The following is a 24,381-nucleotide window of genomic DNA, read 5'->3' on the forward strand; positions in this document are numbered from 1 at the left end:
GACTGTCTGCGGCATGTCATGATTTGGGCACAGCCGGTCTGCGGCATGTCCTGATTTGGGCACAGCCGGTCTGCGGCATGTCCTGATTTGGGCACAGCCGGTCTGCGGCATGTCCTGATTTGGGCACAGCTGGTCTGCGGCATGTCCTGATTTGGGCACAGCCGGTCTGCGGCATGTCCTGATTTGGGCACAGCTGGTCTGCGGCATGTCCTGATTTGGGCACAGCTGGTCTGCGGCATGTCCTGATTTGGGCATAGCTGGTCTGCGGCATGTCCTGATTTGGGCACAGCCGGTCTGCGGCATGTCATGTTTTAGGCACAGCCGGTCTGTGGCATGTCATGTTTTAGGCACAGCCGGTCTGCGGCATGTCATGTTTTAGGCACAGCCGGTCTGTGGCATGTCCTGATATAGCACACCTGTGAAAGGTCATGATATGGCACAGTTCTGGTACAGCACATTTGCAATATATCATGATATGGCACAGTCCTAACGTGGCCTGTTCGCAGTAAGTCATGATATTGGAGTGGACCTTACTGGCCTCAGGTTTTCTCTGCTCTCACACACAGCAGCAAAGGTGGACAGTCAGGGCTTGTCAAGAATTAATCCTTTGAGTGCCTAAGACCCTCTCACACCTCACAGGTGTGGCACTTCTGCTTGGCAGTCTGGCTCTTGGCACCCACTCTTCTGGTCCTGCACCCATTCAAACCAACCGACATTAACCTTCTGCGGCCTTGGCTTTGCTAGTCACTCTCAGTGGCGGCATAACCACTAAAGGTAGGCGATCATGCAGTTACAGGACACCATCTGCCCGATGTCGGAGCCTGGGGCAGCGCATGTGCCTGATCCTCACCTACACATGGCACCCACCTATTGCTCACCTTCTACAACTAACCCTAGACAGTGAGAAACCCAGCATATCCTACACATGGTCACACTGCGATAGCCATGCCTCCCCACCTGTCTGGCTCACATATCCTCTTTGCTCCAATCCATATCACACATGTTCATACCCTTCCTGCAGGAAACAAAGACCATATATACTTCAACTGTGTCAGCACTGCCCGAAAACACTGTTCCAAGTCTCACGGCCAATGCCATTCTTACAATAAATCGCCCTGACCCCATTGTGAATGATTCCTGAAACAGCCGTGAATTAGCGCAAAACTTTACAACCAATACAAAGGGCTTTAATGGTCAATCTATCCCAACAGAGAGAGCGCCAACGTGGCAGAACAAGAAACTACACATTAGCAGGCGAATCTGACTCAGCAAACATGGTGAAATAGTCTCTATTAAGAGGGGTGCATCATGTCTTCAAAGCTGTCGGATGCCGCTTCGTTCCTTTGGGTGGTGGGACATGTGCTGGAACACAGCAGAGCCGCGTGTGATTAATTGCCTCCAGCAGTCAGTGTGCAGGGAGGAGCGTGGCATATGTAATCACTCTGCAGCACCGCCCCTCCCCCCACACTGACTGCTGGAGATGAGAGCTGTTTGTCACACTCAGCTCTGCTGTGCTTCAGCATGTCATCACTCTACAGCAGGGGTGGGCAACTAATTTTCTTGAAGGGCCAGAAGAGACCATAACTTTACTTATAATTATTATTTTATATTAATAATAACTGATTCACTTAAAATTGAGTTAATGAATTATGCTGACATACTCCTATATACAGCATGAGCCTTCACATAGCTCCCTAAATACAGAATAAGCCCCCCACATAGCCTGTGTATACAGTATGAACCCCCACATAGTCTCCCTATATATAGCATGAGCCCTCACATAGCCCCTATATACAGTATGAGCCCCACATACAGTAGCCTCACTATATATAGCATGAGCCACCACATAGCTCCTTATATACAGTATGAGCCCCACATACAGTAGCCTCACTATATATAGCATGAGCCACCACATAGCTCCTTATATACAGTATGAGCCCCACATACAGTAGCCTCACTATATATAGCATGAGCCACCACATAGCTCCTTATATACAGTATGAGCCCCACTTAGCTTCTACAGTTGAAACCAGAGGTTTCCATACATTATCTAAACAGACACATCTGCAGGTTTTTCTCACTATCTGACATGAAATCAGAATAAACCTTTCCAATTTTAGGTCAATTAGGAACCAAAATAATTTATATTTGCCAAATGTCAGAATAATGAGAGAGAGAATGTTTTAAGGCATTTTTATTACTTTTTACAAAGTCAAAAGATTACATGCAATAAAGGTCCTGTCACACACAGAGATAAATGTGCGGCAGATCTGTGGAAGCAGTGAAATTGTGGACAATCAGTGCCAGGTTTGTGGCTGTGTACAAATGGAACAATATGTCCATGATTTCACTGCAACCACAGATCTGCCAAAGATTTATCTCTGTGTGTGATGGGGCCTTAAGAGTACTATGCCTTTTAACAATATGGGACAGCCCACGTGATGATGTCATGTCATTCGAAGCTTCTGATAGGTTTATTGGCAACATCTGAGTTAATTAGAGACACCAGTGAATGTATTTTAATGCACACCTGAAACACACTGCTTCTTTGTGTAGCATCATGGGAAAGTCAAAAGAAATCAGCCAAGATCTCAGGAAGAGAATTGTGGACTTGCACAAGTCTGGTTCATCCTTGGGTCCATTTTCCAGATACCTGAAGGTGCCTCGAGGGTTCATCTGTACAAACAATTATATGCAAGTGCAAACAAGATGGGAATGTCCAGTCATCATATCGCTCAGGAAGGAGACTGTCTACCAAAGATGAATGTGCTTTGGTCAGACATGTGCATATCAACCCAAGAACAAAAGCAAAAGACCTTGTGAAGATGCTGCTGGAAACTGGTAAGATTGTGTCTCTATCAACATTGGCTGAAAGGCCACTCTGCCAGGAAGAAGCCATTACTCCAAAAGAAACATAAAAAGCCAAATTAATGTTTACAAATGCACACATAAAAAAGACCTTAATTTTTCAAGACATGTCCTGTGGTCTACCGAAACTAAGATTGAACTGTTTGGCCATAATGATGACCATCGTTATGTTTGGAGGAAAAAAGGAGAAGCTTTGAAGCCTAAGAACACCATCCCAACTGTGAAACACGGGGGAGGCAGCATCATGTTGTGGGGTTGTTTTTCTGCAGGAGGGACTGGTGCATTTCACAAAATTTCACATCATGAGGAAAGAAGATTATGTGAGAATACTGAAGCAACATATCATGACATCAGCCAGGAACTTAAAGCTTGGGTGGAAATGGATCTTCTAAATGGACAATGACCTGAAGCATACTGCCAAACTGGTTACAAGGTGACTTAAGGATAACAAAGATTAGGGTCTTCTAAATATGGATGGACTTTTTTAATACCATGTGAAAATAAATAAAGAAATTATTTTACGTTGAATGTGCCGATATCTTTTCCTTCTATTAAGGATAACAAAGTCAATGTTTTGGAGTGGCCATTACAAAGCCCTGATCTCAATTCTATTGAAAACTTATGGGCAAAGCTGAAAAGGCTGGTGCGAGCAAGACGACCTACAAATATGGCTCAGCTACACCACTTCTGTCAGGAGGAATGGGCACAAATTCCACCAACTACTGTGAGAAGCTTGTGGAAAACTATCCAAAATGTTTGACCCACGTCATACAGTGTCAGGGCAATGGCACCAAATACTAGTGAAATGTATGTAAACTTTTGACTTTGCAGAAAGTAATAAAAATGCCTTAAAACATTCTCTCTTATTATTATGCTGGTATTTGGCAAATATAAATAATTTTGGTTCTTAATTGACGTAAAATGGAAAAGGTTTATTCTGCTTTCATGTCAGATAGTGAAAAAACCTGCAGATGTGTCTTTTTAGCTACTACTTCTAGTAAACTTCTGGTTTCTACTGTATATACAGCATGAGCCCCCTACATAGCTCCCTATATACAGGTTGAGCCCTCACATAACCACAATACACAGTATGAGCCCTCACATAGCCTCTATATACACTATGAACCTGTGACATGTGTCCCCCACATAGCTCCCTACATACAGTATTGATCCCCCCATAGCCCCTATATTCAGTATGAACCTCCATATAGCCTCCCTATATATAGCATGAATAGCCCCCAATATACAGTATGAGCCCACACACAGCCTCCTATATACAGTATGAGCCCTCACATAGCTCCCTATATACAGTATGGCTCCTCCCATAGCCCCTATATACAGTATGGCCCCTCACATAGCCCCTTATATGCAGTATGAGCTCTCACATAGCCTCCTATATACAGTATGAGCCCTTACATAGCCCTCTATATACAGTATGGCTCCTCCCATAGCCCTATATACAGTACGGCCCCTCACATAGCCCCTTATATGCAGTATGAGCTCTCACATAGCCTCCTATATACAGTATGAGCCCTTACATAGCCCTCTATATACAGTATGGCTTCTCACTGTATACAGTATGAGCCCCTACCCCCACACTGACTGCGGATGAGTACTGTTTGTCAATCGGCTCGGCTGTGCTCCACTATCACTCTGCAGGGAGCAGAGCAGATGGATGTGTGACGCCCCTGGACTAGTCAGGTCATCACAGGGTACTGCACTCTCTTTATCCTTAGTGCAGGACTCAACCCCCATGGTTCTGGGTGAACTCCCAACCTATAGCACTGCCTCCATCAGCATCCAAAATCCCAATCACACCTTACACCACACCCTGTCAGACACACCAGTGGGCTGCTGAGCTGGAATAGGGCCGCCCACCTAGGGGTCAGGCAGACTGGTGGGAGGGAAGTACGTGAGAGTAAGTGAAGAGCAAAGTTTAGTCAGTGTAGTGGTAGCCCTCGAGAAGTGAGGAGCTAGGGGGAGTGTGTGGCTCCCGGGGAGTAAGAAGTTGGGTTGCAGACGGTGGACTGGACCCGGAGGAGTCGGAGACCCGGTCGCGGGATATTGGGACTGGGTGCCTGGACCTAGAATTGGAGGACGGTCAGGAGCTCGAGTTCAATAGCTGGTCCGGGGCCGAAAGCACGGCGGGGTACTGGACCCTAGGTCGGGGAGTCGCTTCAAGCAACCTGGCAATTAACCTGCAGAGGATAGTGACTTCATGGACTGTCCCCAAGAAGCTCAGAGATCAGGGGCACTAGCGCAACGAGGGGGATAGGGCTTTCCAACCCAAGCAGCCCACAGAAATCTCAAGCGTGAGCCCTTGAGAGCACAGCTCCACTACAAACAGTAGGGAGCGGGGCCCGGACAGCTTTATGCCAACGGGCCAACAGAACACTTCAAATTTGTGCACGGAGGCAGGCTCCGGACCATCAGGCAGTACTGTAGAGGACGGATACCCGGACGGGCTCCCCTAAGAGGACAGCGGCACCCAGAGACTTGGTTTACCTTGTTGTCAGAGTCTGCTTTTCATCACCGATGCTGTCTGAGTGAATACATGGTCATCCCCTGCTAACGCCTAGCCCTGCGCTCCCCTGCATACCACCATGCAGAGTCCCAGGGTCTCCCCTACCCGTGGAGGGAAACATCATCTGTCTACCCCACTCCATCTCCCCCGGGTACTCCCAACAACGGCAGCGGTGGTACTCCCCATACCGCGAACCACGGGTGGCGTCACAAACTATTATCCCCTGTAAATAGCCCCTTTATATTTGAGTTGCCGCAAGCCCCCAAGTACGGAGACCCTCGAGCCATAGCAACCCCGGATCCGAGCGGTTCGACCGCTGCAGGGACAGCACAGATGGTTAGTGCTAGTATGAGGGCTTGTTCTGCTTCGCAGAGGTACACGCCCCCACTGACATCTCTCTGGTAACGACCACTTGGACTGCTCAGCTGCCAAACATTGTCATCTCTAAGGGTATGTGCTCACGATCAGGACCCACTGCGTTCATAATGCTTCGAGTCCTGACCTGCGGGGTCGCACGTCTCCTCCGCAGGAGACAGCAGCTGACTATGCCGACGATCAGGGTTCGCTGTGATCTCTCCCTGTGTTCTCCCTACGAAGGACGCATGTAATTCCGCAGCATACAATTGACATGCTGCGGTCTAGAAAGACGCTCTGCAGGTCAGTGTTTGCTGCGGAAAAAACAAGCACAGTGGGCACGGGATTTCTAGAAATCCATCCACTGTGCTTGTACTGTACAATGCTGCAAACACTGATTGTGGGCAGATACCCTAATATCTCTGTAATAGCAAAGAAAAATAAACAGAAAAACAAAATCGTTTCATTTCAGCTTCCAGAATTACCCGTATTATCGTCCCAAACTTTGCCATAGGCACAATCCGGCAAAAACATGAAAAAACGGATCCGGCGTCTGTTGCCGCCGGATCCATTTTTTCCCCCATAGACTTTCATTAGCGCCGGATTGTGCCGGATGGCCTTGCGTTTCATCCGTTTTTTGACGGATCCGGCAAAAGTTACTTGTCCGGCGGCCGGATGAAACGTTGAAGTGAATGTTTTTGTGTCCGGCAAAAAAAAAACGGATCCGGCGCCATACGGCGTGTTTTATAATGGAAGCCTATGGACGCCGGATCTGGCGTAATGCGGCAAAAAATGGATCCGGCTGCTGGATCCATTTTTTTTAAACTGAGCATGCTCAGTATCCCACCAGATCTGTCAAAAACCTGAAGGAACTGATGGAAAAAACTGATGCAACGTATCCGTTTTTTCGCCGGATCCGTCGCATCAGTTTTTTCACCGAATCGTGCCTGATGCCAAAAAACTGATGTGTGAAAGCAGCCTGTGACACCTGGGAACAGCAGAGGTGAGGGTGCGCAGCAAACACCGGCACGTGGCACAAACCACAGAGCCACGCAGACCATTAGGCCACGTGCACACAGCGAGTATTTGGTGAATATTTTACCTCAGTATTTGTAGCCAAAACCATGAGTGGGTGATGAATACAGAAGTGGCGACCTGTTTCTATTAGACTGTTCCACTCCTGGTTTTGACTACAAATATTGAGGTAAAAAACTCAACAAACACTCAATGTGTGCACGTGGCCTTACAAGATACAAAAAAACCCGGTCCGGTCCCCAGACTGCAGCGGCCAAAAATAGCGCCATGCCATAGAGGTGGTGATTTCTGCTACAGCCGCAAGGAGAACTCAGCTCGCCCCCTGCTGGTGGCTGCGGGCAGAGGTGCCCGGTGGCTTCACTCTGGACGAGTGAGGTCAGGTGCGAGCTCCGGGCGTTCATCTGCTCACACGACGCAATTAGTAATATTCACCAGCAGGGGGCGCCCGCAAAGCTCACATCCCGCAGGCTTCGACTCCAGCCAATCACACGCCAGAAAAACGATCATGTGACTGTGACCGTGAGAATGGATCTGTCAGCGAGTGACAGCGGGTGCGAGGGGCGGCGCTACTGATTATGACTGACACAAACTCCTGCCAATAAGATGCGGCCTAACGGCTGTCGTAGGATTCATGCGTTCCTCTTATTGATGAGGAAATTAAAATGGGCGTGGCCTGTTCACCGTGTTGCCATGACAGCGAATGGCTGAGCCGCCTCTTTCCCGGCTGGTCGCCATCTTGTTGTTGATTTGAACAGGTCCGGAGCGGGTGAGAGGAGCCGGGTCTTGGAGAAGACACCCGCGGGCAGCCGCCCCCAACCGGAGGCGGTGAGGGGTGAGCTGGGAGCCGCGTAGCGGCGGGATCCAGGGGTTATAAGGCGATAACGGGGATGACATTACCACAGGGGGCATCAGCGACAACGAACCAGGGGGCAGGACATCTCATGGGAGGCGCTAGTTAGAGGGAGCCGCGTAGTAGGCGGGGCTTCACGGTGACAGTGGGAGGAGCTTCAGGTGACAGTAGGGAGTGGTGTAGTGGGTGGAGCTTCAGTGTGACGGAGTATGTAGTGGGTGGGGCTTACGAGTGACTGCTGAGAGGGAGGGGCTAATGTGAGGTTGCAGGGGTGGAGCTCTTGTGTGGGAGGGGCTGCACATGAGGTAATTGGGCAGCTGTGTCTGCATTGCTTATGTTATGTGTCCTGTAATGTGCGGGGCGATCTGATTGGATGGCGCGAGCTGCCGCTTCTGTGTTTTCTGCGTCTCACTGCTTGCTGTCACGACATCAACAGGGTGAGTCATGTGATCCTCAGATAGCGGACACGATACACTGCGTTACATTCTCACCAAAGATGATGAGCGTCTCCACCACTGCCACAGGAGGAGCCACCGCAGATACGTCTGCCACCACCGCTCCCACGAGATGACCACCGCAGATACGTCTGCCACCACCGCTCCCACGAGATGACCACCGCAGATACGTCTGCCACCACCGCTCCCACGAGATGACCACCGCAGATACATCTGCCACCACCGCTCCCACGAGATGACCACCGCAGATACGTCTGCCACCACCGCTCCCACGAGATGACCACCGCAGATACGTCTGCCACCACCGCTCCCACGAGATGACCACCGCAGATACATCTGCCACCACCGCTCCCACGAGATGACCACCGCAGATACATCTGCCACCACCGCTCCCACGAGATGACCACCGCAGATACATCTGCCACCACCGCTCCCACAGGAGGAGCCACCGCAGATACATCTGCCACCACCGCTCCCACAGGAGGAGCCACCGGAGATACATCTGCCACCACCGCTCCCACAGGAGGAGCCACTGGAGATACATCTGCCACCACCGCTCCCACAGGAGGAGCCACCGGAGATACATCTGCCACCACCGCTCCCACAGGAGGAGCCACCGGAGATACATCTGCCACCACCGCTCCCACAGGAGGAGCCACCGGAGATACATCTGCCACCACCGCTCCCACAGGAGGAGCCACCGGAGATACATCTGCCACCACCGCTCCCACAGGAGGAGCCACCGGAGATACATCTGCCACCACCGCTCCCACAGGAGGAGCCACCGGAGATACATCTGCCACCACCGCTCCCACAGGAGGAGCCATCACGGATGCATCCACCACCAAAGCTCCCACGAGGAGGAGTCATTGCGGATATATCCGCCACTCCCACTCCCACGGGAGAAGCCACCGTGGATACAACTGCCCACACCATCTCTTCCACGTGAGAAGCCACCACAAATATATCCACCACCACCGTTACCACAGGAGGAGCCACTGCGGCTACATCATCACTACTGCTCCCACAGGAAGAGCCACAGCAGATACATCCGCCACCACCGTTCCCACAGGAGGAGCCACCACCGTTGCATCGCCACCACCGTTGCTCCCACTGGAGGAGTCATCACGGTTACATCCGCCATGGGAAGAGCAACCTCGCGTACATCTGCCACCACAGCTCCCACAGGAGGAGCCACTGCAAATAGATCCGGGGATACATCCCCTGCCACTTCTCCCGTAGGATTGGCCACCACTGATACATTTGCCACCACTGCTCCCATGTGAGGAGCCACTGCGGATACATCCGCCACCACATCTCCCACAGGAGAAGCCACCGTGTATACATCTGCCCACCATCTTTCCCACAGGAGGAGCCACCTCAGATATATCCTCCACTACCGCTCTCACAGGAGGAGCCACAGCAGATAAATCCTCCACCACTGGTCCCACATGAAAATCCACCGCGGATATATCCACCACCACCAATGCATCACCACCACCGCTCCAACAGGAACCTCAGCAGATACATGCTCCACCACCCCTCCCACAGGAGGAACCACCTCGGATACATGTGCCACCGCAGATATATCCGCCACTTCCAGAGGAGAAGCCACCTTGGATACATTTTCCACCACTGCTCCCACAAGATTAGCCACCACTGATACATCTGCCGCTACCATGGGAGGAGCCACTGCGGAGACATCCGCCCACCATCTCTCCCACAGGAAGAGCCACCATGGGTATATCTTCCCACCACCTCTCCCACAATATTAGCCACAATGGATACATCCTCCACCACCGCTGCCACAGGAGGAGTCACTGCGGATACATCCTCCACCACCGCTCTCACAGGAGGAGTCACTGCGGATACATCCTCCACCACCGCTCTCACAGGAGGAGTCACTGCGGATACATCCTCCACCACCGCTCTCACAGGAGGAGTCACTGCGGATACATCCTCCACCACCGCTCTCACAGGAGGAGTCACTGCGGATACATCCTCCACCACCGCTCTCACAGGAGGAGTCACTGCGGATACATCCTCCACCACCGCTCTCACAGGAGGAGTCACTGCGGATACATCCTCCACCACCGCTCTCACAGGAGGAGTCACTGCGGATACATCCTCCACCACCGCTCTCACAGGAGGAGTCACTGCGGATACATCCTCCACCACCGCTCTCACAGGAGGAGTCACTGCGGATACATCCTCCACCACCGCTCTCACAGGAGGAGTCACTGCGGATACATCCTCCACCACCGCTCTCACAGGAGGAGTCACTGCGGATACATCCTCCACCACCGCTCTCACAGGAGGAGTCACTGCGGATACATCCTCCACCACCGCTCTCACAGGAGGAGTCACTGCGGATACATCCTCCACCACCGCTCTCACAGGAGGAGTCACTGCGGATACATCCTCCACCACCGCTCTCACAGGAGGAGTCACTGCGGATACATCCTCCACCACCGCTCTCACAGGAGGAGTCACTGCGGATACATCCTCCACCACCGCTCTCACAGGAGGAGTCACTGCGGGGACATCCTCCACCACCGCTCTCACAGGAGGAGTCACTGCGGATACATCCTCCACCACCGCTCTCACAGGAGGAGTCACTGCGGATACATCCTCCACCACCGCTCTCACAGGAGGAGTCACTGCGGATACATCCTCCACCACCGCTCTCACAGGAGGAGTCACTGCGGATACATCCTCCACCACCGCTCTCACAGGAGGAGTCACTGCGGATACATCCTCCACCACCGCTCTCACAGGAGGAGTCACTGCGGATACATCCTCCACCACCGCTCTCACAGGAGGAGTCACTGCGGATACATCCTCCACCACCGCTCTCACAGGAGGAGTCACTGCGGATACATCCTCCACCACCGCTCTCACAGGAGGAGTCACTGCGGATACATCCTCCACCACCGCTCTCACAGGAGGAGTCACTGCGGATACATCCTCCACCACCGCTCTCACAGGAGGAGTCACTGCGGATACATCCTCCACCACCGCTCTCACAGGAGGAGTCACTGCGGATACATCCTCCACCACCGCTCTCACAGGAGGAGTCACTGCGGATACATCCTCCACCACCGCTCTCACAGGAGGAGTCACTGCGGATACATCCTCCACCACCGCTCTCACAGGAGGAGTCACTGCGGATACATCCTCCACCACCGCTCTCACAGGAGGAGTCACTGCGGATACATCCTCCACCACCGCTCTCACAGGAGGAGTCACTGCGGATACATCCTCCACCACCGCTCTCACAGGAGGAGTCACTGCGGATACATCCTCCACCACCGCTCTCACAGGAGGAGTCACTGCGGATACATCCTCCACCACCGCTCTCACAGGAGGAGTCACTGCGGATACATCCTCCACCACCGCTCTCACAGGAGGAGTCACTGCGGATACATCCTCCACCACCGCTCTCACAGGAGGAGTCACTGCGGATACATCCTCCACCACCGCTCTCACAGGAGGAGTCACTGCGGATACATCCTCCACCACCGCTCTCACAGGAGGAGTCACTGCGGATACATCCTCCACCACCGCTCTCACAGGAGGAGTCACTGCGGATACATCCTCCACCACCGCTCTCACAGGAGGAGTCACTGCGGATACATCCTCCACCACCGCTCTCACAGGAGGAGTCACTGCGGATACATCCTCCACCACCGCTCTCACAGGAGGAGTCACTGCGGATACATCCTCCACCACCGCTCTCACAGGAGGAGTCACTGCGGATACATCCTCCACCACCGCTCTCACAGGAGGAGTCACTGCGGATACATCCTCCACCACCGCTCTCACAGGAGGAGTCACTGCGGATACATCCTCCACCACCGCTCTCACAGGAGGAGTCACTGCGGATACATCCTCCACCACCGCTCTCACAGGAGGAGTCACTGCGGATACATCCTCCACCACCGCTCTCACAGGAGGAGTCACTGCGGATACATCCTCCACCACCGCTCTCACAGGAGGAGTCACTGCGGATACATCCTCCACCACCGCTCTCACAGGAGGAGTCACTGCGGATACATCCTCCACCACCGCTCTCACAGGAGGAGTCACTGCGGATACATCCTCCACCACCGCTCTCACAGGAGGAGTCACTGCGGATACATCCTCCACCACCGCTCTCACAGGAGGAGTCACTGCGGATACATCCTCCACCACCGCTCTCACAGGAGGAGTCACTGCGGATACATCCTCCACCACCGCTCTCACAGGAGGAGTCACTGCGGATACATCCTCCACCACCGCTCTCACAGGAGGAGTCACTGCGGATACATCCTCCACCACCGCTCTCACAGGAGGAGTCACTGCGGATACATCCTCCACCACCGCTCTCACAGGAGGAGTCACTGCGGATACATCCTCCACCACCGCTCTCACAGGAGGAGTCACTGCGGATACATCCTCCACCACCGCTCTCACAGGAGGAGTCACTGCGGATACATCCTCCACCACCGCTCTCACAGGAGGAGTCACTGCGGATACATCCTCCACCACCGCTCTCACAGGAGGAGTCACTGCGGATACATCCTCCACCACCGCTCTCACAGGAGGAGTCACTGCGGATACATCCTCCACCACCGCTCTCACAGGAGGAGCCACTGCGGATACATCCTCCACCACCGCTCTCACAGGAGGAGCCACTGCGGATACATCCTCCACCACCGCTCTCACAGGAGGAGCCACTGCGGATACATCCTCCACCACCGCTCTCACAGGAGGAGCCACTGCGGATACATCCTCCACCACCGCTCTCACAGGAGGAGCCACCGCGGATACATCCTCCACCACCGCTCTCACAGGAGGAGCCACCGCGGATACATCCTCCACCACCGCTCTCACAGGAGGAGCCACCGCGGATACATCCTCCACCACCGCTCTCACAGGAGGAGCCACCGCGGATACATCCTCCACCACCGCTCTCACAGGAGGAGCCACCGCGGATACATCCTCCACCACCGCTCTCACAGGAGGAGCCACCGCGGATACATCCTCCACCACCGCTCTCACAGGAGGAGCCACCGCGGATACATCCTCCACCACCGCTCTCACAGGAGGAGCCACCGCGGATACATCCTCCACCACCGCTCTCACAGGAGGAGCCACCGCGGATACATCCTCCACCACCGCTCTCACAGGAGGAGCCACCAAGGATGTATCCCCCCACCACCGCTGCTACAGGAGGAGCCACCACGTATGCACCCGCCACCACCGCTCCCATGGGAGGAGTCGCCAAAGATATATCCGCCTCGGCAGATACATAATCACTACTGCTACCACAGGAAGAGCCACAGCAGATACATCCGCAACCACCGTTCCCACAGGAGGAGCCACCGCAGTTGCATCACCTCCACCATCGCTCCGACAGGAGGAGTCTTTGCAGATACATCCGCTACCGCTCCCATGGGAGGGCGCCGCCTCTCATACTTCTGCCACCACTGCTCCCACAGGAGGAGGCACTGCAAATATATCTGCCGCCACCACTCCCACAGGAGGAGCTTCTGGGGATACATCCTCCGCCACTGCTCCCACAGGATTAGCCACCACTGATAATCTATCACCACTGCTTCTATGGGAGGAGGCATTACGGATACATCTGCCCACCACCTCTCCCACAGGAGTAGCCACCGCTAATACATCTGCCACCACCACTCCCACAAGAGGAACCACCGCGGATACATCCTCCACCATCGTTCCTACAGGAGGAGCCGCCACAGCTGATAAATCCTCCACCACCGCTCCCGCGAGAGAAACCACCGCGGATATATTCGCCACTACCGATGCATCACCACCACTGCTCCAACAGGAAGAGCCACAGCAGATGCATCCGCCACCACCATTCCCACAGGAGGAGCCACCTTGGATACATCTGCCACCACCACTCCCACAGGAGGTGCTACTGCAGATATATCCACCACCACTCCCACAGGAGAAGCCACATCTGATACATCCTCCGCCACTGCTCCCACAGGATTAGCCACCACTGATACATCTGCCACTACCATGGGAGGAGCCACCGTGTGTACATCCACCCACCACCTCTCCCACAGCAGGAGCCGCCGTGGATACATCCTCCACCACCGCTCCCACAGGAGGAGCCACCGTAAAAAGGTTTGAAATGGTGCAATAGTTACATAGTGCAAAAATGTTATTGCTTATGGCGTTTCTACAATTTTTCACACACCTCTGACATGGTGGGCTGAGGTGAGGTGTGATGGGGCATGGTGACCCCACTCCTCAAATTACACCGCACTCCCTGATTACAGTAATGTGTGATGAGGTGTACGGAGGACTTGTGATGAATCGGACACCTCGCCATCCACCGTACGCCTCATCAAGGCCGGTGTAACAACCTGCAGCAGGTGGAGGTGGTTCTACTTATGCCGTGTCCCGTGGTCTCGTACAGCCGGTGTCGGTGGCTCAGCCGCCGCGTCCTGTAACTTGCTTCTAGACTCTTAATAATTCAGAGGAGTCACTTTTCCGCCTCAAGTTCCTTTTTCCATCGGACTCTTCACCCAGCACCATTAACCCTTTGGGAATATTACTGCTCCTCAGCTTCAGTCATTTCCCGTGATGCTCAGAGGAGCGTGGGATCTGTCCCTGGAGAGCGACACAGAAAATTCTGCTCTTGGGAAAGACGGGTGATGAAAATCTGTGACGGTGAGCTGGGGGGGGGGGGTGTAATAGGAGGAGGGGGGCGATGAGGTGTTGGGGGAAGGGATGAGTAGTCGGAGGGGCTCGGCTCTGTCACTGTGGAAGGGATGAGTAGTCGGGGGGCTCGGCTCTGTCACTGTGGAAGGGATGAGTAGTCGGAGGGGCTCGGCTCTGTCACTGTGGAAGGGATGAGTAGTCGGGGGGCTCGGCTCTGTCACTGTGGAAGGGATGAGTAGTCGGGGGGGCTCGGCTCTGTCACTGTGGAAGGGATGAGTAGTCGGGGGAACTCGGTTCTGTCACTGTGGAAGGGATGAGTAGTCGGGGGGCTCGGCTCTGTCACTGGAAAGGATGAGTAGTCGGGGGTCTCGGCTCTGTCACTGTGGAAGGGATGAGTAGTCGGGGGGCTCGGCTCTGTCACTGTGGAAGGGATGAGTAGTCGGGGGAACTCTGTTCTGTCACTGTGGAAGGGATGAGTAGTCGGGGGAACTCGGTTCTGTCACTGTGGAAGGGATGAGTAGTCGGGGGGCTCGGCTCTGTCACTGTGGAAGGGATGAGTAGTCGGGGGGCTCGGCTCTGTCACTGTGGAAGGGATGAGTAGTCGGGGGGCTCGGCTCTGTCACTGTGGAAGGGATGAGTAGTCGGGGGGCTCGGCTCTGTCACTGTGGAAGGGATGAGTAGTCGGGGGAACTCGGTTCTGTCACTGTGGAAGGGATGAGTAGTCGGGGGGCTCGGCTCTGTCACTGGAAAGGATGAGTAGTCGGGGGGCTCGGCTCTGTCACTGTGGAAGGGATGAGTAGTCGGGGGGCTCGGCTCTGTCACTGTGGAAAGGATGAGTATTCGGTGGAACTCGGTTCTGTCACTGTGGAAGGGATGAGTAGTCGGGGGAACTCGGTTCTGTCACTGTGGAAGGGATGAGTAGTCGGGGGAACTCGGTTCTGTCACTGTGGAAGGGATGAGTAGTCGGGGGGCTCGGCTCTGTCACTGGAAGGGATGAGTAGTCGGGGGGCTCGGCTCTGTCACTGTGGAAGGGATGAGTAGTCGGGGGGCTCGGCTCTCACTGGAAGGGATGAGTAGACGGGGGGGGGGGGGGGGGGGCTCGGCTCTGTCACTGTGAGGGGGATGAGTAGTCGGGGGGGCTCGGCTCGGTCACTGTGAGGGGGGATGAGTAGTCGGGGGGGGCTCGGCTCTGTCACTGTGGAAGGGATGAGTAGTCGGGGGGGGGGGCTCGGTTCTGTCACTGTGGAAGGGATGAGTAGTCTGGAGGCTCGGCTCTGTCACTGCAAGGGATGAGTAGTCGGGGGGCTCGGCTCTGTCACTGGAAGGGATGAGTAGTCGGGGGGGGGGGGGCTCGGCTCCGTCACTCTGAGGGGGATGAGTAGTCTGGGAGCATGGCTATGTCACTGTGGAGGGAATGAGTATTCGGGTGGGCTTGGCTCTGTCACTGGGTGGAATGAGTAGTTGGGGTGCTCAGCTCTGTCACTTGGGGAGGGAATTGGTAGTTGCAGAGGGCTTGGCTCTGTCAGTGTGGTGGGATAAATAGTCGGGGAGGGGGCTCTGTCACTGTGAGGGAGAATGAGCTTTCGTGGAGGGATTGAGTAGTCAGGGAGGCTCGGCTCTGTCACTGGGGTTCGGGATGAGTAGTCGGGGGCTCGGCTCTGCCACTGGGGAAGGGATGACCAGTCAGGGGGGCTTTGGCTCTACACTGTGGGGGTAATGAGTAGTTGTTAGGGGGGCAGAATGAGTAGTTGGGGAGGGCTCATCTCTGTCACTGTAGGTGGAATGAGTAGTCATGGTGAGGGCGGCTTGGCTCTGTCACTAGGGGGGGGAAATAAGTATTCGTGGGGGCTCGTCAGCTCTGTCCTTGTGGAACGGAATGAGTAGTCGGGGGTTCTGCTCTGTTACTGTGGGGGGGGGGGAATGAGTAGATAGGGGGGCTCAGCTCTGTCAATGTGGGGGAGATCAGTAGTCGAGGGGGCTCGGCTCTGTCACTATGGGAGGATGAGTAGTCGGAGGGCTCGGCTATGTCACTGTGGGGGGATGAATAGTCTCGGGGTTGTCGCTGTGGCTGTCCTGTCGCCCACTTCCTGTAGCTGGTTTTGGGGTGACTGAATCAAATTCCACAGACCTTTTAATGTTCTTAATGACAGAGTTTCGGGGCCTCCACACTGCCACTTTCCTCTGCCCGTCCACTGAGCTCTGGTGACATGATCCGGACGTCGCTGGGGTTCACCGGAAAGTTTTCTGCAGGGTATTTGATCCGTCACATGATCTTTGTGATATATCCGCCGGCCGCTGTGTCACAGCCGCTCTCCTTCCACGAATGCCTCTGCCATTCAGGAGTTCTGCGGTCTGAGAGGTGGTGCCCCCTACAAGTACTACAAGTCCCAGCATACTTCACTTCTGCTTTCAGTCTCTCTTATCTGTTTTTTTTATTGTTTTTTTTTTTTTTTTTTTGCTCTCCCTCAGATCCGAGGAGTGATTCCCAGGTGAAGGAGCCGCGGCCGCTGTCCTTTAGTACCCCCGTACCACTGCCCGGCCCCTGCGCCACTCCCCATGCCCCGGCCGAGCATCGGGCGTCCAACGCAATGTGTGTTTGTCAAACCATGGAAGTGGGGAAGTTCGTCCAGAGCGCAGTGTGCGACAGGGGCCGGGGGGTCCTGCTGGAGCCGTTCATCCATCAGGTGGGGGGCCACAGCAGTATGATGCGCTATGACGACCACACCGTCTGCAAGCCCCTCATCTCCCGTGAACAGCGTTTTTACGAGTCCCTTCCCCCCGAGATGATGGAGTTTACCCCAGAATATAAAGGTGAGATCCCAATATTTCCCCCTTCTGTATTACACTGCAGCACCACGGAGCGGACAATCTAGACACTAACCTCGCCCGACGGGGAGACTTGTACTTATGAGTGAAATGTTGTGGGCAGGGGCTTTGTGGTCCAGGGGGAAGGGCTATACAATCCAGCATGGGGGGAGGGGGCGTTGCAGGGCAGGGATTCAGTACGGGGGTGTTATGTGGCTGCTGGATTGCGGGGTCCCCTGTGTGGTTCCTCACTTTCCGGTGCTCTTTCTCTTACCAGGTGTGGTGTCCGTCTGCTTTGAGGGTGACAGCGACGGTTACATCAATTTAGTCGCTTATCCGTATGTGGAGAGTGAGGCAGCCGATCATGAAGAGTTTCCTGACCGGGACCATCCAAGACGCAAGCACTCCCGCCGCAGTCTGCACCGCACCAGCAGCACCGACCACAAGGATGAACGGCCACCTCTTACCGGGGAGAACTCCGAGAGGTGACGGTCCAGTGCTAACATAGGGCTCTGTATATATTCATGTGCTGGGGACCCATCTGATTTATAGCTGGAGCCTATCAGACCATATCTCAGTCACATTATAGGCAGTACCCTCCCTCATGTTTTACACTGCAGCTTTGCTTCATTAGGACCCGGGTGTTAGGATGAGCCATGGACAGTCACTATTATCAGTCCATATTGATGTCTTAGTGAGGGAGACTCTGCGCTCAGACCCCGCTATACCACCACAGTGTGGGTCCATTTCTAACGAGACCACTCCTTGCCCTCCTGTGAGAGGTATTTCAGGGGGTCTTGTTCGCTCTGTGTGGATTGTTTCACCCACTCCCTTCTCCTGCAGTGTCCCAGAGATGAAGAGTCCCAAGCTGGAGGTCCTGGCGCAGTCGGACGTCCCATTTCAGATGCTGGATGGTAACAGCGAGATGAGCTCGGAGCGGATCAGCTACAACCCCTGGAGCCTGCGATGCCACAAGCAGCAGCTGAGCCGCATGCGCTCCGAGTCCAAGGAACGCAAGATGTACAGTATCCTTGTGTGCGCAGCCTGTAGGTAGTAGCATCTGTTGAGAGTATTCCTCCTGTGTTGTCATGGCTTAACTCTACCCCAGAATTTCTGCTGCTGGAGAACGTCGTCCACCATTTCAAGTTCCCGTGTGTCCTGGACCTGAAGATGGGAACGCGGCAGCACGGCGATGACGCATCCGAGGAGAAAGCGGCCCGGCAGATGAAGAAGTGCGAGCAGAGCACATCCGCCACGCTGGGTGTGAGGGTGTGCGGCATGCAGGTACGGTTCCCAGGATGTATTGTAGGGCAGGAAGGGTTAATGTCCGGTCCGGGGGGGATATTCTCTATTGTCAGGACCTTCCCTCCACTGGTCGTGGTGTAGGCTGCAGGTGGTGAATATTCAGGGACTTATTACCCAAAATCACTCTCTCCTCCAGGTCTTCCAGATGAACACGGGGCATTACCTCTGCCTGAATAAGTATTACGGCCGCGGCCTGAGCGCCGAGGGTTTCCGACAGGCCCTGTACCAGTACCTCCACAACGGCGTTGATCTCCGCACCGACTTGTTTGAGCTGATCCTGAGCAAACTGAAGCGTTTGATCTCCGTGCTGGAAATCCAGGCCTCGTACCGCTTCTACTCCAGCTCGCTGCTCATAATCTACGATGGAGTCGGCCGCCCCCCGGCTCAGGAAACCTCCCCCAAGGTGGACGTCCGCATGATTGACTTCGCCCACAGCACATACAAAGGCTTCCGCGATGATCTGATGGTGCACGACGGGCCGGACAAGGGTTACGTGCTGGGTCTGCGCAACCTGATCAGTATCCTGGAGCTCATCCGAGACGACAGCCAGTAGCGGGCGGCTGGAGATCAGCGTTATCCTTTGTACCCCATCCTCCGTCATTTCCGCCTGCGGGAAGAGTCATGATGGGGAATGGCTGAGAAACGCACAATAATAGCTGCTCTGAGGGTCCTCGCCCTCTCATCATCATCATCCTGGGGTGAGCCATACGATGGACGTACCGAGGACCAGGCTCCACCTCTGCCACAGATCGATCACCTCTCTAATGGCAAGAACCACTAGATGCAGAGACCTCATCGGAGCAGCACCCCTCGGGCCGTCCTTCCAGAATTTCAGCGCTGTAGCGGGAGACAGGAAGTGACATCACAGCATCATGGCGACACTTCCTGTCAGGCAGCAGACAGCAGCCCCATTCCACATAAATGTATATATTTCTATATCCGTATATATCAGATCTATATATTAGAGCTCTATCACCCACGCTTGTCTGTGTGCAGTGACGTCGGCCGCTCTGGAGCCGCAGAGGTTACATGTCCATGATTTCCTTGTCTCTGAGTCATTTACAATGAAGGAGGTGCGTTACTTTGGGAGGGGGGACAGCACAATGTAGCTTGCAGGTGGGAACTCGTCCTGACCCGTGACCTCTGACCTTTACTTTGTTTTTTTGTTATTTGTATCTTGCAGCTTTATGATAAGTTTTTATGCTTTTGAAAGCCAAAATCTGCAAATTGGCGACAACATGGCTGCCAGTGCCGCCAAGTCTCAGGATGAGTTGTATCCAGGTCGGCTGACGCTCTCGCTCTTCGCTGATTTTTCTCCGTTTCGCAGCAGTTTCCTCATTTGTAGGGTGCAGCGGGCTCCGTGGGCGGCGGCCATATTGTTTGCTGAGGTATGACCAGAGCCACCGGCTCTGTATTAATGACTGTGTCAGTTTCAGGATGTTCTTCCTAAGGAAGACTGAAGGTGAATAGAGAAGTGGCTGCTGCCCCGAACCTGCAGGCGCCGGCACATTAGGAATGGTTTTCCTGTGGAAAATTGTTCGCTTGTAGTAAAAATCAAAATGTAGAAAATATTCCACCCCCTCGTCAAACCGCCATTTACCCCTCCCCCCTCCAATCGCAGAGGCGGCTGTATATAGAGAGAAATCTCCATCCGCTCTGAACCGCCATCTTACCCTTCTATCCTGGTGTGTTATCGGGGTCATGTATTTATTCCTGGGGTGGTGTATCCTCAGGGGAGTTTCTGCGGAATCCTGTGATGTATCCTCGGGGGCAGTCTTGGTGTATTCCCATTATTCCCAGGGTATTGTGTTGTATTCTCAGGGAAGTCTGTGTATTCCTGGGGTACTGTGGTGTATCTTCTGTGGATTCCCAGGGAACTGCAGTGTATCCTCAGGGAAGTCTGTGCGTATTCCTGGGGTACTGTTGTGTAGCCTCTGTGGATTCCCAGGGAACTGTGGTGTATCCTCAGGGAAGTCTGTACATATTCCTGGGGTACTGTTGTGTAGCCTCTGTGGATTCCCAGGGAACTGTGGTGTATCCTCAGGGAAGTCTGTACATATTCCTGGGGTACTGTGGTGCATTCTCAGGCGAGATTCGGCGGAGGCCCAAGTTACTGCGGTATATCCTCGGTGGATTCTAGGGGTACTACGACATCTCAGTGTACTACCAGGATACTGCGGTGTCTCCTCAGTGGGGGAGAGTATTGGCGTATTACCAGGGTAGTGCATTGTACTCTCGGGTGCAGTATCTGCATATTACTGGGGTACTGTGGTGTATTTCTGGGGTACTGTGGAGGGTATTGGGATATTACTGGGGCACTGCGGTGTGCCTGGGGGTGTCAGTATATTTGGGTGGTATCTGCGTATATATATATATTAGGGGTGTCTCACTGTACTTCTGTGGCTGATTGCTGCATGTACCCGATTATTTAAAGGGATCCGTTGACTTGCAGTGATTGGCCTGCACTGCAGGCGTGAGATGGAGACCACTCCAGGATCTGCAGGGGGGCCATTGCTTCTTCTCTGTAGTGTCTTGAGATCAACCCCATCCCTGATGTAATGACAGGGGTTATCTACTACTTAAACGTCTCTTTCTTAAAAGGTGCTGCCCTGTCCTCCAGTTACCTCTAGAGCTGCAGGCACAGTCCTCCAGTCACCTCTAGAGCTGCAGGCATAGTTCTGCCTCATATCTTGAGCGACTGGTAGCAGGGAAGCGATCACACCACACAAGCTGCAGCAGACACCGCGGGCATGGCACTGGCACAGGTGAATACATGTGTTTACATGCAGAACTGTGTCTGCAGCTCTAGAGGTGACTGGAGGACAGGGCAGAACTGTGTCTGCAGCTCAGGAGGGTAACCATTACTCCTCGGGCGTGGAGATTTAGATTCCAGGGTAACCAGCAGTAAGACATTTGCAGTTTTGTCTCTGCCACCCCGATTCTATAGGGAGGGGGGTTTGTGCTGTCATGTAGGATCAGCAGTAACGAGCTTCATACCTGAAAAGCCATAAAACCGTAGCCTCTGCCGGAGCCATCGCTGCGGGGTCTTTTTCTTTTATGTTCATTTTTATTGTGTACAGAGGGCAGGTGCGTGATGAGGAACCGGGGCGCCAGGAGCGAAGCAGTGTGCTAAGTCCCCCCTCGCTATCAGTGACGCCTTATATGTTTTTAGAGGTCGCAACATTCATAGGTCAAGAGTAAAGTGAGCAAAAAGATTCACGGACCCTGGTCACAACGGCGCAGGGGCAGTCAGAAGAGGCGCCACACTGCCTGGTCCGCTGCCACCGAAAACCAGTGTAAGCGCCAGAACAAAGTCCCACAAATCATTTTGCGCAATGATAAAATATCCGGATGTTTGACTCCCCCAAAACCTCCTCACTGACTGTTTTCCCAGATTTATTGGATGTGTCACCTGTTTTTCTAAATAAACAATAATCACTAAATCAACTCCGTGTTATACCATGTCCGTATCCACGGGAGAAGCGCAGCTCTGGAGCAAAATACAGGAAAAGTAATGAATGTAATGAATGTACACAGTGACTGCACCAGCAGAATAGTGAGCACAGCTCTGGAGTATAATACAGCATGTACAGGTGCATCTCAATAAATTAGAATATCCTCAAAAAGTTAATTTATTTCAGTAATTCACTACAAAAAGGGAAATGCATATATTATATAGAGTCATTACACACAGAGGGATCTATTCCTATATATTTTATAGAGTCATTACATATGAGTGAAAACTGTGGAAAAAGAAAGCGCAATAGGGTCTTACCCCAATATATATAGGGTGAAGCAAAGAATAATCCTACTCACCAATTCGGGTTGTGACAGTCACAACACCTATAGCAGCATGTAACACCAAGTCCCGGCAGCGGTCCCCATGAGGCAGATAACAGAGAGTAGTAGAGAATGGGTTTCACAGCCGCGCCAAAAGACTACTGGATTCTTCTCAGATTAATGTTTCTTTTATTTCATAACAGGTCAAGTCTACGCGTTTCAGGAGAACACAGCTCCCTTCTTCAGGACAAACCAGCAAAGAATCATCAAATCCCATGAAGAATCCAGTAGTCTTTTGGCGCGGCTGTGAAACCCATTCTCTACTACTCTCTGTTATAGAGTCATTACACACAGAGGGATCTATTCCTATATATTTTATAGAGTCATTACACACAGAGGGGTTTATTTCTGTTAATGGTGATGATTATGGCTTACAGCCAATGAAAACCCAAAAGTCATTATCTCAGAAAATTAGAATATTATATAAGACCAACTGAAAAAATTATTTTATACTCAGAAATGTTGGCGCCTCCTGAAAAGTCTGTACAGTAAATGCCTCAATACTTGGCTGTGGCTCCTTTTGCATGAATTACTGCATCAATGCGGCAATGTGGCATGGAGGCGATCAGCCTGTGGCACTGCTGAGGTGTTATGGAAGCCCAGGTTGCTTTGATAGCAGCCTTCAGCTCGTCTGCATTGTTGGGTCTGGTGTCTCTCATAGATTCTCTATGGGGTTTAGGTCAGGCGAGTTTGCTGGCCAATCAAGCCCAGTGATACTGTGATTAGTAAACCAGGTATTGGTACTTTTGGCAGTGTGGACAGGGGCCAAGTCCTGCTGGAAAATGAAATTTCCATCTCCAAAAAGCTTGTCGGCAGAGGGAAGCATGAAGTGCTCTAAACATTTCCTGGTAGACGGTTGCGCTGACATTGGTCTTGATAAAACACAGTGGAGCTGCACCAGAAGATGACATGGCTCCCCAAACCATCACTGATTGTGGAGACACCTTGGACACTGAGAACAGTCCAGTTCTTTTTCTCCTTGGCCCAGGTAAGATGCTTCTGGTGTTGTCTATTGGTCATGAGTGGTGACACAAGGAATGTGACACTTGTAGCCCATGTCCTGGATACGTCTGTGTGTGGTGGCTCTTGAAGCACTGACTCCAGCAGCGTCTACTCCTTGTGAATCTCCCCCAAATTTTTGAATGGACTTTTCTTAAGCCTATCAAGGCTGCGGTTATCCCGGTTGCTTGTGAACCTTTTTCTACCACACTTTTCTTCATCGTTCCTTATGGGAGACCCAGGCCATGGGTGTATAGCTTCTGCCTCCGGAGGACACACAAAGTACTACACCAAAAGTGTAGCTCCTCCCTCCAAGCATATACACCCCCTGGGTGACAATTCCAACCAGTTCAATGCTTTGTGTTCAGGAGGTCACACACACACATGCATTCTCATCTGATTTTTGATTTTTGATTTCAAAGATTTGGAAGAAAAGCGGGTCCAATCTGGACTCCCGGCATGTCCCTTCTCACCCCACTGTGTCAGCGGTGCTGTTAAGGTTGATTTTACAAGGCTGGAGCCTTACATGCCGTGCTCCTTCACCATCCCCTGAGGCTCTGGCTTGAAGTGGGAGCCATCACGGTTCTCACTGCTTTGCTGGAGACCGGTCTCCATCCGCAGCCCTTTCAGGACCCTGCCGGACGGAGCGCTCACCCCTCAGG

The 24,381-nt window shown here is 53.1% G+C and overlaps 1 protein-coding gene across 2 annotated transcripts; it reads left to right on the forward strand.

Annotated features, from left to right (window-relative positions):
• Nucleotides 1-7,484: 7,484 nt before the first annotated feature.
• Nucleotides 7,485-22,327, forward strand: IP6K1 (inositol hexakisphosphate kinase 1). Of its 2 annotated transcripts, none has more exons than XM_075321696.1 (6): nucleotides 7,485-7,613; nucleotides 17,240-17,581; nucleotides 17,853-18,060; nucleotides 18,419-18,600; nucleotides 18,684-18,859; nucleotides 19,017-22,327. In XM_075321696.1, the coding sequence occupies exons 2-6, from the start codon at nucleotides 17,359-17,361 to the stop codon at nucleotides 19,431-19,433; spliced, it is 1,206 nt and encodes a 401-aa protein (XP_075177811.1). In that variant the 5' UTR covers nucleotides 7,485-7,613; nucleotides 17,240-17,358; the 3' UTR covers nucleotides 19,434-22,327. The 2 variants fall into 2 exon arrangements, with proteins under 2 accessions (XP_075177811.1, XP_075177812.1); XM_075321697.1 differs by having other exon boundaries at nucleotides 7,485-7,606.
• The last annotated feature ends 2,054 nt before the right edge of the window (nucleotides 22,328-24,381 follow it).

The sequence above is a fragment of the Anomaloglossus baeobatrachus genome, chromosome 8 (genome assembly GCF_048569485.1).
Source record: "Anomaloglossus baeobatrachus isolate aAnoBae1 chromosome 8, aAnoBae1.hap1, whole genome shotgun sequence".
In the NCBI taxonomy this organism is placed as follows: domain Eukaryota; kingdom Metazoa; phylum Chordata; class Amphibia; order Anura; family Aromobatidae; genus Anomaloglossus; species Anomaloglossus baeobatrachus.